The 16,953-nt window shown below is 43.7% G+C and overlaps 2 protein-coding genes across 2 annotated transcripts; one reads left to right on the forward strand and one right to left on the reverse strand.

Annotated features, from left to right (window-relative positions):
• The first annotated feature begins 5,758 nt into the window (after positions 1 to 5,758).
• LOC308402713 (bifunctional phosphoribosylaminoimidazole carboxylase/phosphoribosylaminoimidazole succinocarboxamide synthetase-like) lies at positions 5,759 to 7,638 on the forward strand. The gene is made up of 7 exons (XM_080891768.1): positions 5,759 to 5,900; positions 5,985 to 6,164; positions 6,275 to 6,388; positions 6,468 to 6,551; positions 6,774 to 6,954; positions 7,040 to 7,198; positions 7,277 to 7,638. The coding sequence occupies exons 1-7, from the start codon at positions 5,784 to 5,786 to the stop codon at positions 7,441 to 7,443; spliced, it is 1,002 nt and encodes a 333-aa protein (XP_080747894.1). The 5' UTR covers positions 5,759 to 5,783; the 3' UTR covers positions 7,444 to 7,638.
• A 1,625-nt stretch (positions 7,639 to 9,263) lies between these two features.
• On the reverse strand, positions 9,264 to 16,204 carry LOC308412243 (uncharacterized protein). The gene is made up of 15 exons (XM_080906443.1): positions 15,869 to 16,204; positions 14,911 to 15,408; positions 14,770 to 14,832; positions 14,117 to 14,680; positions 13,530 to 13,607; positions 13,231 to 13,385; positions 11,858 to 11,897; positions 11,585 to 11,782; positions 11,211 to 11,389; positions 10,947 to 11,126; positions 10,723 to 10,836; positions 10,560 to 10,643; positions 10,157 to 10,337; positions 9,913 to 10,071; positions 9,264 to 9,834 (listed from the first exon to the last, which is right to left on the reverse strand). Exons 1-15 carry the CDS (start codon positions 15,987 to 15,989, stop codon positions 9,668 to 9,670), a joined length of 2,781 nt encoding a protein of 926 aa, XP_080762569.1. The 5' UTR covers positions 15,990 to 16,204; the 3' UTR covers positions 9,264 to 9,667.
• Between the last annotated feature and the right edge of the window lie 749 nt (positions 16,205 to 16,953).

Consider the following 16,953-nt stretch of genomic DNA (forward strand, 5'->3'; position numbering starts at 1 on the left):
AGTGGAGTGTGAGAGAGACCAATAGAAGCTAATCTGCTAAGGAGAATGGGATGAGAGATGGTGTCAAAAGCTGCACTCAGATCAAGAAGAATAAGGATGGAGAGGAGACCAAAATCAGCTGCTATAAGAAGGTCGTTTGTTATTTTTATAAGAGCAGTTTCAGTGCTATGTAAAGGACGAAAGCCGGACTGGAACTGTTCGTAGAGGTTATTATCAGTTAGGTGAAGATGGACTTGTGAAGCAACTATTTTTTCAAGGATTTTTGAGAGAAATGGTAGATTGGAGATAGGACGAAAATTATTAAAGTTGTTGGGATCTAGACCAGTTTTTTTCAGAATTGGGGTAATAGCAGCAACTTTGAAGGAAGCAGGAACAGTTCCAGTGGTGAGTGAAGAGTGAATAATAGCAGATATGAGGGGAAGGAGAGGGAGTAAGCAGGCTTTGACGAGGACAGTGGGGATAGGATCGAGCTGGCAGGTAGAAGGCTTTGATTTATGGATGAGATCAGCAATATCAGCTAAGGATGGAAGTTGAAAAACAGAGAGGAAGTGAGAAGGGGGGGGAGTTAGGACAGAGAAGCTACATTGAGCATTAGGGTCCAGGTCTAAGTGTATTTTATGAATTTTATCAATAAAGAATAGCATTAGAGCATCACAGAAGTTAGATGAATAGAGATGAGCAGGGAGAGAATCAGGTGGCCTGTTAAAAGAATTGAATAGTGAGAAAAGGGTCTTGGTAGAGTTCTCACTTGAGCAGACAATAGCAGAGTAGTAAGCAGATTTGGTTTGACTAATACATTCCTGGTAAAACAGAACGTGGTTATTAAACATATCCTTATGAATAGTAAGGCCAGTTTTCTTATAGAGACGTTCAAGCTGTCGGCCTTTAGCTTTCAGTAGCCGGAGTTCAGGGGTGTACCAGGGTGCAGAGCGAGAAAAAAGTACAGTTCTGGTTTTTTGTGGAGCCAGGGAATTTAAAATACTACTAAGGCTATGATTATAAAAAAGTACCAGGTCCTCTTGAATAGCTAAATTGTTAGAAGACAAGCAGCTAGAAAAAGCAGAGGAAAGGATATCAAGATTTATATTCTTGATATTCCGGAAAGAGACAATACGGGGGTTGTTAATTACAGAGAGGGTCATGTGAACATTAAAGGAGAGAAGCAGATGGTCCGAAATTGGCAGTTCGTCAGCTGTACAGATGGAGGGGGTAAGTCCAGAGCAGCAGACTAAGTCCAAAGTGTGGCCCTTAATGTGGGTAGGGAAGTTTATGTATTGTTTAAGGCTGAAGCTGTCAAGGCAGGATAGAAGGTCCTTGGTAAGAGGATGGTCGCAATTATCCACGTGAACGTTAAAGTCACCCAGCAATATTATATTAGGGGAGACAGTAGCTAAATTGGTCAGCAGATCGGCAAAGTCACTGATAAAAACAGAATTAAATTTTGGGGGGCGGTAGATGACAGCTATTACAGTTGGGGTAGGTCCTGAAAGTTGACAAACAACAGATTCAAAGGAGCTGTACGTAGGGGCGGACAGCGGCGAGACTTTCCAGTTCTCGCGATAGATTATCGCGAGGCCACCACCACGGCCGGACCCCGGGGGGGTGGAGTCGTTGAGTTGCGAAAAGTCATTGGGCTGTTGCCATGTCTCAGTCAAGCAGAAAAAGTCAAACTTACGGTCTGTTAGGAGATCCTGGATGAGATGTCCTTTGTTCGTAAGCGAACGGATATTAAGCAGGCCGAAGTTGACAAGAATACTGTCGGACTGGATGAGAGTGTTAGCCGACCTAGGCAGACCAGTCAGAACATTGTGGTCAATAGACCTGCAGGGGTTCCGTTGAGAGCGACCAGAGGTGGACCAGAAGGACTGAATTGGTTTGGAATTATCCTGATGGAAATACCGACGGGAGCCTCGATGTACGTACTTTCGGCGAGGGAGGAAGGCAATGTCCGTGTGGAAATGAAGAGCAGCCAACGGCGGAGCAGCTAAAGAGAAGCGGAGCCGGAGGAGCTCATCAGCTGTATATTGATGAAGTCCAGTGCCGAGTCGGTAGGTCGATGACATAAGGATCCAGACCCACACTGAGAGTACATAGATCCTGAAAGGCCACATCATGGACAGGAACAGCCAGGCAGGGACACCGGTGGGCCTTAGAAACAGGAGTAGGACAGAAGTCCAAAAGTCCAGAGTCCAGTAGCGTTAACGTTAGCGATAGTGGTGAGTGGCGGCCGGTGAGTAGCGGCCGCCAGTCGCGCCAGCGTTCACTCAACCGGAAAGAGGTTGACATTACATTTCCATCTGGGGGAATAGCACAATCCTACTTCTCAATCTGCAGGTGCAAAAGGCCTGTACTCACACGTACGCTTTCTTGGTCCTATAGCTCCTGTAGTCTATGGCTGCAGACATGCCCACCACCAGTGTGAGTACTCACTCTCAAAGACCTCCACCAGCATGAGATAGAGCTGCACACCCTCCAGACACATCCAGGAGAAGGCAGCCAAGAAGAAGAAATGCAGAAGGCCAGCAAAGATGGGACAGGCGATCTGAGGGTGGCAGCCATGGAGAGAGCAGAGAGAGGGAAAGGAGAAGGAGGAGGAGGAGAGAGAAAATATGAAGTTAGAGGAGGAGATACAGTTAAGATTAAGGTATATAACTGAATGAACACCACAAGAGGATAGAACGGAGTTGCTATCTGGAAGTACTGCTGGACACTGACAAGGGAAAAATGAAAAGCTGCCCCCTGGGTTACTGGGTTGCAGTAAATGTTTTATAGAGTAGCATAATGACACAGGGCCTCAATTTCAGCTTCAAAGTCATTCAATAAAAAAGCTGAAAAAGTCGCCTGTGTTGTGCATAATGACATTTTCAAACCGGAATCTGTAAAAAGTAACTAGATCTTGTCATTCAGTATCATTACAGAAATGGACACAAACACTAAGCTTTGATGCCTCAGCTGGAAATCTACATGTTAAATCACACCATAACTTATAGTGTACCAGGAAACCCTTCTAAACTCTACACCATAACTTTAAAGGTCATCAGAGTCAATCAGAGAGGTTTCTGGTTACATCATCAATTATAATCACTATATTTCTTTAGTTACAACGTTAGCTTAGTGTACTGATAAGCGATTTGTATACTGACACAGAACAAGAGGAATCGAGATGATGATTTTCCTTTGCTATTGTTTTCATGCAGTTTCTTTGTTGGGGGCACGATGCAGTCTCATGACAGCAGAGGAATAACTGCCTCATGATAGTGCTGTTAAACTCAGCTGCACAGTAAGGTGGTTACTGGTTTGAACACCTATTATGAAGAGATTGTTTGCTCTCTACCTACCTGCAGTCCTCCAAGTACTCCAGCTTTCCTCCACAATCCAAACACACGCTCGTTTGGTAAACTGGTGAGCCTAAATTGAACGTGCATGTGAGACAGATTTCCTTTAATCGCTCACTGGAACAATGAGGTAAAAGATAAACCAGGAATCACTCAAGTAAAATCATAAATGCTTTTAAAAAGTCAGATTTAAAACCTTTACATTGCTGTAGCCTGTGGGAGGATCAGAGGCTCTGCAAAATGTGACATTTGACCCCTGTGTCTCCTTCTGTCTTAAATGTTTCATTCATGGTCTTAAGTCCCAGGAAACAGAATAAAAAAATCACTCTAAAACGCTGCCGATCCTGCACAGTGTATGTTTGCAGAACAACTGGACACCAACTGGACATGTTTGTGGACACCGAACAATATTCAGTGTGTTGGGCTGTTTCAGAGTCAGCGTTCCAGTGCAGCAGTGATGCAAGGTGTTGACTGATCGAGCACAACAGCTCAGTAACTTTTGTAATCAAAGCTTATCTCATCATGTGATTGTGTGACAGGATTTAGAGAGACGTGCTCACACGAAGAGCCGCACTGAATCTGTTCTTGTTCTTTACAGTTTGTCTCAGAGAGATTAAAAAGCTCATTTTACCTTCCAGGCCGTCACCCCCAAGTTTATGTCAGTCACATGATTTTTCACTGCTCACCTCACATTTAACAGATTTGACTTGTCCATGGTCATTTGTCAACATTTCCAATTGGTTCTACAGTTATATTCATATTAAATAAAATGATTTACTACCACACAGAGACAGTTTTGGTAGTTTGGGGCCTTTACCTCCTAAGACCTGAACTCTTCCACACCATGCATTTTTAATGTCTCTTTGATATTTGGGCATATTGGGGCCTGATGAATGCAAAAACAAAGAATTACCAGATTTTTTTTTTACCTTATTTTTGTTTGTTTTTTAAATAAGAGACACATATGAGAATATTCGTTTAAAACGTTGATAGAACAGTAGCAGTATAATGTCCTCGTAAATGGATATCAGGCCCTTGTAGAGCAAAATCGAGTACTTTGGTCTAAATAACCCAAAATGTGATGTCCACATATGTGGACGCCAGGTCCTAGGAGGTTAAAAGTTCCACACAGTCACAACCACAGTGATACTGCTCAAAATAATCCAATAATTAAAAACAAAGAAATGTCCATATCTTCACTCCTCAAAGGTTGTAAGATGATTCCACCTTTTTCTTCCTCTGCATGAACAGAAATCAGGTGATTGTAGCTCACGCTGCACAGGAGACAAAGGCATGTTTGGTGGTTTGTAATGGGAAACATTATTGCAGTGTGATCACTGAGTTTAGCGTTTTATTACTGCATTACAGACCAATACAAGTAAAAACAACACATCACATTCAACAACATCAGTAGCTGCTGTCTAGAATGTTAACTCCAGTTATTATCTATGCTTCCTGTATTCATTTAGCCTTGTTGCCTCTTTGCTCCTATTTGTCCTTTTTTCTTTCAGCTAAGACCTGATGTAAGAGGATCCATTGTGCCTGGTTCTGTTACACATCTCTAAAAACAAAACTCTGGGTGACACCAGCTCTAGATCACGAGTCGGTGTTGCTGATAGTTTCAATCGTCCATTTGTGTGGGTTTCATTGCTGCCCTGCTTTGGTTGAGCTGTCATGTTGTTACAGTCCATCACTGCAACACACCACATACACAATGATGAGGATGAATGAAAGGACTTTTCCACAAAATAAACAAAGCCTTTACCCACTGCTGTCATGAGACTATGTTGTTTACTTTGATAACATTCCTCCACAGATAACGTGCAAACAGCTCAGTTTCTCAAACTAATCGATTCAATCAAAAACACACTGTTTTGACCTGTTGGAGCTTTTGATAAGACAAGCTTCTTATTAGTGATGGCCAGCTTGAAGCTGACGCTCCGACGTGTGTGTCAAAAAACATCACATGATCAGTGACGACTGAAGCTTCCTTTAGAACGTAACTGCTTCAGTATCTGAGTCAGTGGATTATAGGGAAGTAAATCACTCTGTAGAGTGGGTAGTCATGATGAAGCAGTACACGTTAATTTGTAGACTCAAGCTGCTCTTCATATTTTTGGCCACCAGGTGTCACCAGACAGGACTGTGTTGAAGAGCTTGAAGTAATGAACCGTTTTTCAGCACAAGCTTCAGAAAGCTTCATTTGGCCATCACTTCTTATCAAAGAGTAAAACGATTAACTTTTGCGAAAAAAGCTCCAAAGGTTTTTATTTTTTATTTGTACCTAATTAAACGTCTTCTCTTGATGTTTGAGCGTCTTCTCCTCACGTGGAAATCAATGCCCGGCTGTGATTGGCTGGTTAGATGAGCTGAGGACCGCGATTGGCTCCCGGCACAGGTAAGACACGCCCATTTCCCCTCCTCGGCTGCCTGCACACCTTCTGCGAGATGATACCCGTTGAGTGGGTGTGTCGCAGGGTGGCGACTGGATCTTTCCTCAAGAGGAATCCAGGAGTCAAAGAGGGCTACCGCTTTTCTCCTCTAAAGATGGAGATGTTCTTTAAAGTGAGTCTTGCTGCGTGCGGCGATTCTCTCCGTGTGTTTTCAGTCTGAGTGTTGTCGCAAACTCATCACTGATTGTGTTTTTAGGATGATGCCAACAATGATCCTCAGTGGTCAGAGGAGCAGCTGCTGGAGGCCAAACTGTGTCTGGCTGGGCTCACTATTGGTCAGTGTGAGGTGGACATAATGAGCCGCAGCACTCTGGCCATTTTTGAGATGGTGGAGAAGGCCTGGGCCACTCAGAACTGCTCCCTGGTGGACATGAAGGTAGGCTGTGCAGCAGCGCCCCCTGCTGGTTGAAGTCACATCTTGGTGCGATCACTTCTCTCCTGTAGCTGCAGCAGAACTACAACTAAGGACTTTTTCTTTGCTTATAGATTGAATTTGGCGTCAGTGTGAAAAGTCGAGAGATTGTGCTCGCTGACGTGATTGACAACGATTCGTGGAGGCTTTGGCCAGCTGGAGATCGGAGCCAGCAAACAGACAAACAGGTGATGGACTGACTTTGATTTATTTTCATGCTGATATGAAAAAGAAACAAGCCTCAAACTTTTCTTTTCCCCTTTGTAGGTGTACAGAGAGCTGAAGGAAGTGACCCCAGAGGCAATGCAGATGGTGAAGAGGAGTTTTGAGTGGGTCTCTGAAAGGGTCAAGGTACAGCAAACACATGCCTCTAATCTATTCTTGATCTTGTAGGAGTGTTTAGCTCTTTCTTTGCTTTGAACATCCAAACCAACAAACACTGTTTAACATCACAGAAGCCTGCAGCTGCTTTTGATGTAATTCAGGAAAAAACCAGCACAGCTGTACGATTTTTCTTTTGAGCAGGTAAAACTGACATAAAGTGATGATTCAATGGTTTCTGTGTGTCTACAGTTGCTGCTGGAGCCCCAGGCAAGCAGCAGGGTGGTGCTTTTAATGGGCTCCACCTCAGACGTGGCCCATTGTGAAAAGATAAGAAAGGCGTGCGCCTCCTACGGGATCCCCTGTGTCCTCAGAGTCACCTCGGCACACAAGGGTCCAGATGAGACGCTCCGCATTAAAGCTGAATATGAAGGTGAGCTTTAATGTTGACGTAACTGCGTCTTTGTACTGATGTGGGACTCTTTCTAATCGGATCGTTTCTTTATGCTGTCTTGCAGGTGATGGCATACCCACTGTGTTCGTGGCTGTGGCTGGGAGGAGTAACGGCCTCGGCCCAGTGATGTCTGGTAACACGGCTTACCCTGTGATCAGCTGCCCTCCTCTCACTCCAGACTGGGGACCACAAGATGTCTGGTCATCCCTCCGCATGCCAAGTGGTGAGCAGAGCTCTTTACTGTAGCGTGCAGCATTAATCGTTCGTGCTGTTTTTGGATTTATTTATTTTTGTCCTGCAGGTCTTGGCTGCTCCACCGTGTTGTCTCCTGAAGCTTGTGCTCAGTTTGCAGCGCAGATCTTGGGGTTGAGGGACCACCTGGTGTGGTGCAAACTGAGGGCATCCATGCTCAACACCTGGGTGTCTCTCAAGCTGGCTGACAAGAAGTTACAGGCCTGCAGCCTCTGAAGAGCCCAGCGTGCATCACACTCAACAAAAGAGCTTTGGTCCATTTAGCACCCTTGAAGCGAACTGCAGGACTGAAAACGACACAATTCATTTATTGAGACCAAGTTTATAACATGGAACAGTTTCTAACAGATTTGTTATAGTTACTCATTTTAATGGAATTTTATAGAACTTTTTAATTTGTTTATTTATTTCGCATGCATGTTGTTGCTGCCTGTGTTTTAATGGTGTCATTTTTGTAAAAATGTAAATAATCAGTGTTCCTTAAATAAAGCCAGTACGGCTGCAGGTCAGATGGATAAATACCTGCTAAAAGATCTCATAGTGCTTTATTGTCACAACACAGTACTTCCAGTTCCGTCTTCTGTGGAACCAGCTGGGATTCAGGAGACAGACACTGTCTCTACCTTTAAGATTAGACCTAAAACTTTTAATGAAACCTTCATTTGTCACATGCAAGTTTGCAAACCCCGACCACACATACACAGCACAGACACCACATGGGAGACAGGTAGTAACTGGAAGATATGCACAGCTCAATGGGCAACTGGAGGAGGGGGAAAGAGGCCCCCTGCTCATACTGGGCTGCTTGTGGGAGGTCAGCATGAGAACAGAAAACAAAAGACTCGTCTGCACGCAGAGAGCACAGCTTCACATCACAACACCATGAAGCACATGACAAACAGGGTGAGAAGTGAGCCGATGTAGACGCAGCCATCTTGCCAAGCAGCTTTTAATCCAGCCTTTCTGCCCACTATAGTTTAAGATGCATTATTTATTTGGTGTAATAACATTTCTGGGACTTTGTAGCTCAAAAAATGAATTTTCATTCCCAAGTAAAGCAAAAAAGTAAATTAGCTTTTGTCAAAGCATCAATCATAGTAGTTAGAACGACTTTGTCAAAGACGCGTTATTTTATTCTTAGAGCAGCATAAACAAATTAAGCAACAAACAATTTTTCACAGAGCTATTGTCTCCTCACCACACAAAGCCTCTCGGCCACCCGGTCTGTCATATAATCACTTAAAGATAAAGATGCTGTGTATGTGGCAAACACAGCATGACTCGTACACAAACACCCAGATGGAGCAGAGTGGGGGACAATCAGGGAGTTTGTTTGAAGTAGTAACGTTTCTGTAATTAGCTCTGTGGTGCTGAATTAGTTTAGATACACAGTGTTAAACACATATTTATAATATTTATCAGACATAAAAGACTGATTTGATTTTAAAGACACATCATCACTGATATTGTAACGGTGTCTGGCAGAGTCGTTAGTCATGTGATTCATCATGGAGTCCACTTCATGAGCCAGGTCAGCTTCGTCAGTCCTGCCCTTTTGAGGGGACCTGTAGAGAAACTTCAGGTTCTTGTACTCAGTGTGACTGTTTCCAGGCAGATCAGGGGAGCATCAAAAGATAAAAAAAAAAAAAAAAAAAAAAAGAACAGTGTATAAACGTGAGCGATATTAAACTGATTTTATTCATAATTTAAGAAATCTATGTTCCCATCTCTCTTTCCCTCACATCTCTCAGCAACCTCTCTTCCAGTCTGAGACTAATATTTACAGGATGTTTTGACTGTATTCATGAGTACGTGCACTGAGTGAGATTCAAGAAATCACGGAAACCCCCAAATTATCACGAGATTCATGAATACGAGTATTTAAATGTTTTATTGCATCGAGTCAGAAAAGAAAGCTCCATGACACAACTTCCTGTCCACGTGTCTGTGCTGTGAGCCACCGTGAACAAACTGTTTACATGTTTCGATTCCACTTTTTCTGCTGTGATCCAAAAGCTCGGTGTGTCTTAAAGAAGCATACAAATACATACAGGCTTCAATCATATGTGTGACAAACACCTACAGTTAATGGGTTTTCATAGTAAACAATGTTTGTAATTGAACTTTTTTTCAGCCAGGTAGATCCCACTGAAACAAAAACCTTTTTTTAGGGAGACCTGACGATAGGCAGCAGCTAGTTACAAAACTGATACAATGAAACACAGGCAGCAACAACATGCATGCAAAAATAAATAAACAAATTAAAAAGTTCTATAAAATTCCATTAAAATGAGAAACTATAACAAATCTGTTAGAAACTGTTCCATGTTATAAACTTGGTCTCAATAAATGAATTGTGTCGTTTTCAGTCCTGCAGTTCGCTTCAAGGGTGCTAAATGGACCAAAGCTCTTTTGTTGAGTGTGATGCACGCTGGGCTCTTCAGAGGCTGCAGGCCTGTAACTTCTTGTCAGCCAGCTTGAGAGACACCCAGGTGTTGAGCATGGATGCCCTCAGTTTGCACCACACCAGGTGGTCCCTCAACCCCAAGATCTGCGCTGCAAACTGAGCACAAGCTTCAGGAGACAACACGGTGGAGCAGCCAAGACCTGCAGGACAAAAATAAATAAATCCAAAAACAGCACGAACGATTAACGCTGCACGCTACAGTAAAGAGCTCTGCTCACCACTTGGCATGCGGAGGGATGACCAGACATCTTGTGGTCCCCAGTCTGGAGTGAGAGGAGGGCAGCTGATCACAGGGTAAGCCGTGTTACCAGACATCACTGGGCCGAGGCCGTTACTCCTCCCAGCCACAGCCACGAACACAGTGGGTATGCCATCACCTGCAACACAGCATAAAGAAACGATCCGATTAGAAAGAGTCCCACATCAGTACAAAGACGCAGTTACGTCAACATTAAAGCTCACCTTCATATTCAGCTTTAATGCGGAGCGTCTCATCTGGACCCTTGTGTGCCGAGGTGACTCTGAGGACACAGGGGATCCCGTAGGAGGCGCACGCCTTTCTTATCTTTTCACAATGGGCCACGTCTGAGGTGGAGCCCATTAAAAGCACCACCCTGCTGCTTGCCTGGGGCTCCAGCAGCAACTGTAGACACACAGAAACCATTGAATCATCACTTTATGTCAGTTTTACCTGCTCAAAAGAAAAATCGTACAGCTGTGCTGGTTTTTTCCTGAATTACATCAAAAGCAGCTGCAGGCTTCTGTGATGTTAAACAGTGTTTGTTGGTTTGGATGTTCAAAGCAAAGAAAGAGCTAAACACTCCTACAAGATCAAGAATAGATTAGAGGCATGTGTTTGCTGTACCTTGACCCTTTCAGAGACCCACTCAAAACTCCTCTTCACCATCTGCATTGCCTCTGGGGTCACTTCCTTCAGCTCTCTGTACACCTACAAAGGGGAAAAGAAAAGTTTGAGGCTTGTTTCTTTTTCATATCAGCATGAAAATAAATCAAAGTCAGTCCATCACCTGTTTGTCTGTTTGCTGGCTCCGATCTCCAGCTGGCCAAAGCCTCCACGAATCGTTGTCAATCACGTCAGCGAGCACAATCTCTCGACTTTTCACACTGACGCCAAATTCAATCTAGAAGCAAAGAAAAAGTCCTTAGTTGTAGTTCTGCTGCAGCTACAGGAGAGAAGTGATCGCACCAAGATGTGACTTTAACCAGCAGGGGGCGCTGCTGCACAGCCTACCTTCATGTCCACCAGGGAGCAGTTCTGAGTGGCCCAGGCCTTCTCCACCATCTCAAAAATGGCCAGAGTGCTGCGGCTCATTATGTCCACCTCACACTGACCAATAGTGAGCCCAGCCAGACACAGTTTGGCCTCCAGCAGCTGCTCCTCTGACCACTGAGGATCATTGTTGGCATCATCCTAAAAACACAATCAGTGATGAGTTTGCGGCAACATTCAGACTGAAAACACACGGAGAGAATCGCCGCACGCAGCAAGACTCACTTTAAAGAACATCTCCATCTTTAGAGGAGAAAAGCGGTAGCCCTCTTTGACTCCTGGATTCCTCTTGAGGAAAGATCCAGTCGCCACCCTGCGACACACCCACTCAACGGGTATCATCTCGCAGCGCGCAGCGATGAACGCCGTGTCCGAGTGCTGCTTAACAAAGGCCGTCTTAATGCCTGAGGAGAGAAGGGTGGATATCAGAGCAACCTCAAACTCACGGACAAATGACAACATCTGAGATTAAAAACTACATTTTATTGAATTTGTATACATGAAGTATTATTATTTTAGGCTGTTTGTTTCCTGTCACTGAATCAACCTTTGATGAAATCTGTTGTTCCCAAAACCTTGTGCAGAAATAAAAACCTCACCAGACTCCTGCAGCAGCTGGAACACGCAGCTCGTGGTTTTGTTGGCAACGGCAGCTTTGCCCTCCATCTGATCTTTGCTCACGGCGTTCCCAGCAGTGATCTGGTCTTTAGACTGGACTAGAACCAGTCCCGGCTGGTCCACGAGCTCGAAAATCTGTTTAGTCTTGCCCTCATTGAGCTTCTGGCCGATTTTCAACTCTGAAAACAAGGAAAGAATTAAAACATGCACATCTAACTGAAGCGCTAAAGTGCGGATTAAGGCTCGTGCAGTACCTGGGGCGGGGGCCATGGCGCTCGTGGATCCTGAGTAGGCCTGAAAGACAAATCACACAACACGCCAGTGAACTTACAGAAGAATTGCTTCATTTTAGTCTACGCCCATAAAAGCCGGATTTGATTTCCTAGCAGGCAGCACTTGTTTCTTTTTTAAAGAAGAAAATAGTGGAAACACAAATCGCCTTTTCAAGTGTCACTGTTGTTAGCGACATGTTATCATGCAGCTTGTCTGTAAGGATGTCACATGATTGCCACGTTCTTATTTCTGATGAAACATAAGATACAGGTGTTGAGACCAGGCTAGTTTGAAGTTATTAAATTGACGGCAGCTAGACTTTGTTTTTGGTTCATGAAGCTGTCCCACATAGGAATCACACCACAGGTCATGTGACCCACATAACCCATGCATTGAGTCACACGTCAGCTCAACTGATGGGACCCTTAACAACCTGCATAGAAACCGGGCAGGTCAACGATCCATCATGCATGAGAGGTGAAATGTCTTCATGAACCAAAACCCTGGTTTCCTTCAACTAGCTTGCAGTTTAATGTATTTTTCTTTATTTTCCAATTACATTGAATTCAGAAAGTCAACCAGACAACCACAGGTTAGCAGATTGCACAGCGCAGAAGAGCTAGCTCATCAGGCTGAGACGCGGTGGTCTGTTTACACCTACAGGCCAGTGGCAACTCTTTCAGTGACGATGTGCACATCATGGTTTGAGTGGGGAGCCGTTACGTGAAAAGGCGATGACACCTCTGAACGATTGCTCATCATCTCACAGTGATGCGATTGGTACTCGTGGTACCAGTTTGCATACTGACGATCCTGGAACTGAATCGGTGGCTCATTGTTAATCAGTGGTGCTGGTTTCAGTTGTTATGCAGCTGTTCTGCTCAAGTACTGCACTGTTAAGGTTGTGGTCAGCTGATACTGAAGGAGTCACCTGGATAAGCAGTGAAATATTTCTCCCATTTAAAATCCTGTGACCAGGTGAACAAAACCAACTCTGGAACTTTCTAACATGGATGAGTGAATAACACTGAAGACATAACTTTTCCTCAGGTTTGATTAACAAACGTCAGCCCAACATACATCATAGAGCTGCAGCTTTAGGCTTTACAATATTTGCATGAATCAATTCATCTTTGTTTTTGCAATCTGAAACAATCTGAAACCTAAACATGTTAAAGTTTACAAATGTAATTTTAATGTGGGACATTTTCATTTGAAAAATAATGATCATATAATAATCTGTCACTCGATTAATCAAGTAGTTGGGGTAGTTTTAAAAGAACCCACACCAGCGTTTATTATGTCGGAGAATACGTCAGTTTTGTAATGGTCACGTGAGATCAGTGTATGTTACCTGTGGCGATGGAGCAGGGGAGGCCACTGAACAGACTGAGTTGATCTTTAATATGGGGATGTGGTCCTGCTCTTCTTTACACTGGGTGTGCAGTCTGTCAGCAGCAACAGGGCCGAGAGGGTTCAGCTTTTTCAGTGATGTGTGCAGTCCAGGGTCTGGAAATAAGAAGGACAAAGGTTAACGTACGACTAGTGTAACATGTCAGCTCCTAACAGGGTTTCATGAGTTGTGCATTGTTTTAGCTCACAGCCGTGTTCTTATCCATATTTAATTATTTCAGAAGGAGACACATTTCAGACCTTCATCCACAGCTTTCCTCTTCAGTCTTCTGTTTGATGCAGTAGTATTCTCTTTATCGACCTCACTCTCAGAAGCACCTGCAAAAATATATTTAAGGCAGTTAAAACACAGATATAGACATGCTTCTTTGCTGCAAAAGAAAAGCATTGTCTTGGTATTAAACAAAGTAAGACTGGCTTACGACCACCACGAGACTCATTTTAAATAAAACACATCTCAAAACCACTTCCTGGGTGGCTGCAGCTCAAGTTGGACCAAGTTGTTTACTAACTGGAAAGTTTGTAGTTTGAAAATAATATTTATTTCCCTCTACCTTCAAGTCTATTCAGTGTTAAAGGGTCAGTTTACTGAATCACAATTTCTCTGCAGATTTTATGGTTTTAGTTGAAATACTAACTAATATGTTGTGTTGATATAAGATTTTGAGAAATATTTTAAGGACAAAAACAGCCAAAACCTTTGTTTTTGGCTGTCCGTGCTGTTCCTGCTTGCTTATCTTACTCATGGTAACTGACCACTGAATGCATTGTGTAACCTTTTCATCTAATTCATACTGATGATAATGATGATTAAATGATCAGCTCACTCATCAACATGTGTTCTTGATCCAAACGATGCTCCTTGATTTTATGCCGCTCTGACTCATAAGTGTTTGATGCCTCGATGGTTAAGTCAGAATCAGAGGTGCAGGTTTTGTCCTCCACAGCTCTCCTCATGTTTGCCAAATTGCCGTCCACGTTATTTTTCTCATCACAGTTGTCAGATATTGTAAGTCTGTCTGAATCTTCTTCTGTGTAGTCGTTAGTCGCGCGATTCATAATGGAGTCCACTTCTTCGTAGAACCTCATGAGGCATCTCGGGTCAGCTTCATCAGTCTTGCCCCTTTGAAGGGACCTGTAGAGATACTTGAGGTTCCTGTACTTAGTGTGGCACTGTTTCCAGTCACGATCGATGCCTTGCTGCAGTAACCTCCTCGAGATCTGGACAAAGATGTCCCTCTTTCTGGTTGAGCTCTCTAGCTTCCTGCATATGCGCTCATCGGCCCAGACTTGGATCAGGGCTCGCACCTCTTGGTCGCTCCAGTTGCGACCAGCGTCCGACACCATGACCACTTGGTCAGAGCAGAAGTCTGTGTGTGCTCGATGGGCATCTGGAATAAAAGAACAGATATGGAAGGAAAAGCTTACATATGCAGCTAAACTCCACAGGTAGCAGATTTTCTTTTCTTTGTTGGCATACCTGTACTTCTCTCTCTCTTTATTTCCATTTCTCCGTCCATGTTGCAATCATCACTGTTGTCATCTTAAATAAGGAAAAATAAGAAAATTATTTTCATGGAGTCTTGAATCTAAAACAACTGCTTGCAAACGTGATGCTTACCATCATCCATGTCGATGACCACCTCACTCTCAGAGCCTGTTATCTGCCCTGTGTGGCCTGCTGGCGTTTGTAGCCTCCCTGCTTTCAGTTCACCATCATACAGTCTCTTCTGCATCTCCATGCTCCCATTTTCCAGTCCTTTGTCCAGTAAAATAGCTTCCACTTCATCAAAAAACTTCATGTACTTCCCCAGGCTTCCTGCACTGCTGCCTCCTGCAGCGTGTGCACTTTTAGCAATCTTATAGTCATATTTCAAATTCTTGTATTTTGTACGGCATTGTCTCCAGTCGCGTATCACCCCATATTTTCTTTGCATCTGCCGAGCCATCTCTTGGAATATGGATTTGTTGCGCAGCGTGCTTTTCAAACGTTCCTGAATGTTGCGGTCGGCCCAGACGCACAGCAGCGCTTTTACTTCATCATCTGTCCAGTTGCGGATTCCCTCTTCAGCCACATTCGTAGAGTCAGAAACAGCTGAATGAAATTGAATCTTTATTCCTGTGCAAACATGAAGACATTGTCATTTTTGGCTAAAGGGTGATTTTTTTTTTAAATAAAAGAAACTTTAACCTCCTAGGATCCACATATATGGACATCACATTTAGACCAAAACTCAATTTTGCTCTACAAGGGCCTGATATCCACCTCCGAGGACATTATACTGCTACTCTTCTCCCCATATGTGGATCTCGTTTTTCTTAGAAACAAAAATCAGGTGAAAAAAACAATTCTGATAATTCTTTGTTTTTACATTCAACAGGTCCCAATCCGCCCAAACATCAAAGAGAAATTAAAAATGCATGCCATGGAAGAGTTCCGGTCTTAGGAGGTTAATGTAATTGTCTGAGTTTGTAGCACAAGCAAGCTTTATCCTTTGATGCTAGTTTTTGTTTTTTCCCCAAGTAAACAAAGTCATGTTGTTATCGTCATTAGTACAGTTGGTGTTGAACACAGTTACCTTGCTGGACTGGGTAGATTCTTCTTTGATTATCCACACCTTCCTCCCGTGGCCTTTCTTCCACTCCTGGGCTGTAGTTCACTGACGTGCCTGCATCAGGCCTCTTGCTCTGAAGTCTCATGCTTCTGAATTAGCTGAGACTCCTTCCAGCTGCGCACAACACTGAGCCTCCTCAGACGCTCTGAAATCCCCTCAAATGTGCTTCTGTTCTCTACCACGTGCTGATGTCCACCCTGGTCCCACACTGAGAGTAGAGCCAGCACCTCAGCCTCCCCCCACTGCCTCTCCACGGAGCCTTCTCCCTCCCCCACCTCACTATCACCTCCTCTTTGTCTCTCTGCTCCTCTCTCCAAGTTTGACCGACCCGGAAACGCTTTTCCGCCCAGCCTGTCTGCTGCACGGTTCCCTAGGAAACCAGGCAGTTAAGCCTGAAAGCAACGCCTTCATGCTGAAAAGCTGCCTCACCAGTGGCTTAAGCTGTGTGCTGAGGGGGCGGGACTAAGTGTAATCTGAGAAGCAGCTTGGTAATGGCTGAAACTGCAGCAAGAAGACTCTCCATATATGGCAGCCTCACAGCAGGGAAGCAAATCTGCTTTTTTGTTTTCGGGTGAATTTTGTTTCTGCTCCATTTGGCCCTCGTTAAACCAGTTTTGATTTGCCTCAAGGCGACCGTTACTGTTTCATGCAGAGAAGAAAAGAAAATCATTCATGCAAAAACACATTTCCCACTAATACATGACAATTTACACTGTTATTTTTTAAAAGAGTTGTCAGACACATAATATCCTGTTGAGGCCAAAATTATTAGCCCCCCAGGAAACATGGAACAATTTCCTAAACTTCTTCCCAATTTTATGCAGTATTGATGAAACTTGATATAATCAGAGTCACTGGTGCTATTTAGTAGCTTCTGGTACATTTTGTAATATAAAATACATTTGTAGGCTTGCTTTGTACCAAATGTAGTAAAAAGCCCCATGTGAATGTTTGCTTTCAAAACACACCTACAGTAATGAATCACCTTTAAAAACACACCTCAATTTAAATCAGTTGGCTTCCTAACAACATCCAATCAGCATAAAAAA

This window comes from Rhamphochromis sp. 'chilingali' (genome assembly GCF_963969265.1).
Source record: "Rhamphochromis sp. 'chilingali' genome assembly, chromosome: 1".
Taxonomy (NCBI): Eukaryota; Metazoa; Chordata; class Actinopteri; order Cichliformes; family Cichlidae; genus Rhamphochromis; species Rhamphochromis sp. 'chilingali'.

Excerpts from the sequence above, each read along its gene's own strand:
- LOC308412243 (XM_080906443.1), bottom strand. The coding sequence starts at position 15,989 with ATGAGACTTCAGAGCAAGAGGCCTGATGCAGGCACGTCAGTGAACTAC. Across the intron at positions 14,681-14,769 it reads AAAGAGAGAGAGAAGTACAG|ATGCCCATCGAGCACACACA; the intron begins GTATGCCAACAA and ends CTTTTATTCCAG. Across the intron at positions 13,386-13,529 it reads GAGGAAAGCTGTGGATGAAG|ACCCTGGACTGCACACATCA; the intron begins GTCTGAAATGTG and ends TCTTATTTCCAG.
- LOC308402713 (XM_080891768.1), top strand. The coding sequence starts at position 5,784 with ATGATACCCGTTGAGTGGGTGTGTCGCAGGGTGGCGACTGGATCTTTC. Across the intron at positions 6,389-6,467 it reads GCCAGCAAACAGACAAACAG|GTGTACAGAGAGCTGAAGGA; the intron begins GTGATGGACTGA and ends TCCCCTTTGTAG. Across the intron at positions 6,552-6,773 it reads GGGTCTCTGAAAGGGTCAAG|TTGCTGCTGGAGCCCCAGGC; the intron begins GTACAGCAAACA and ends GTGTGTCTACAG.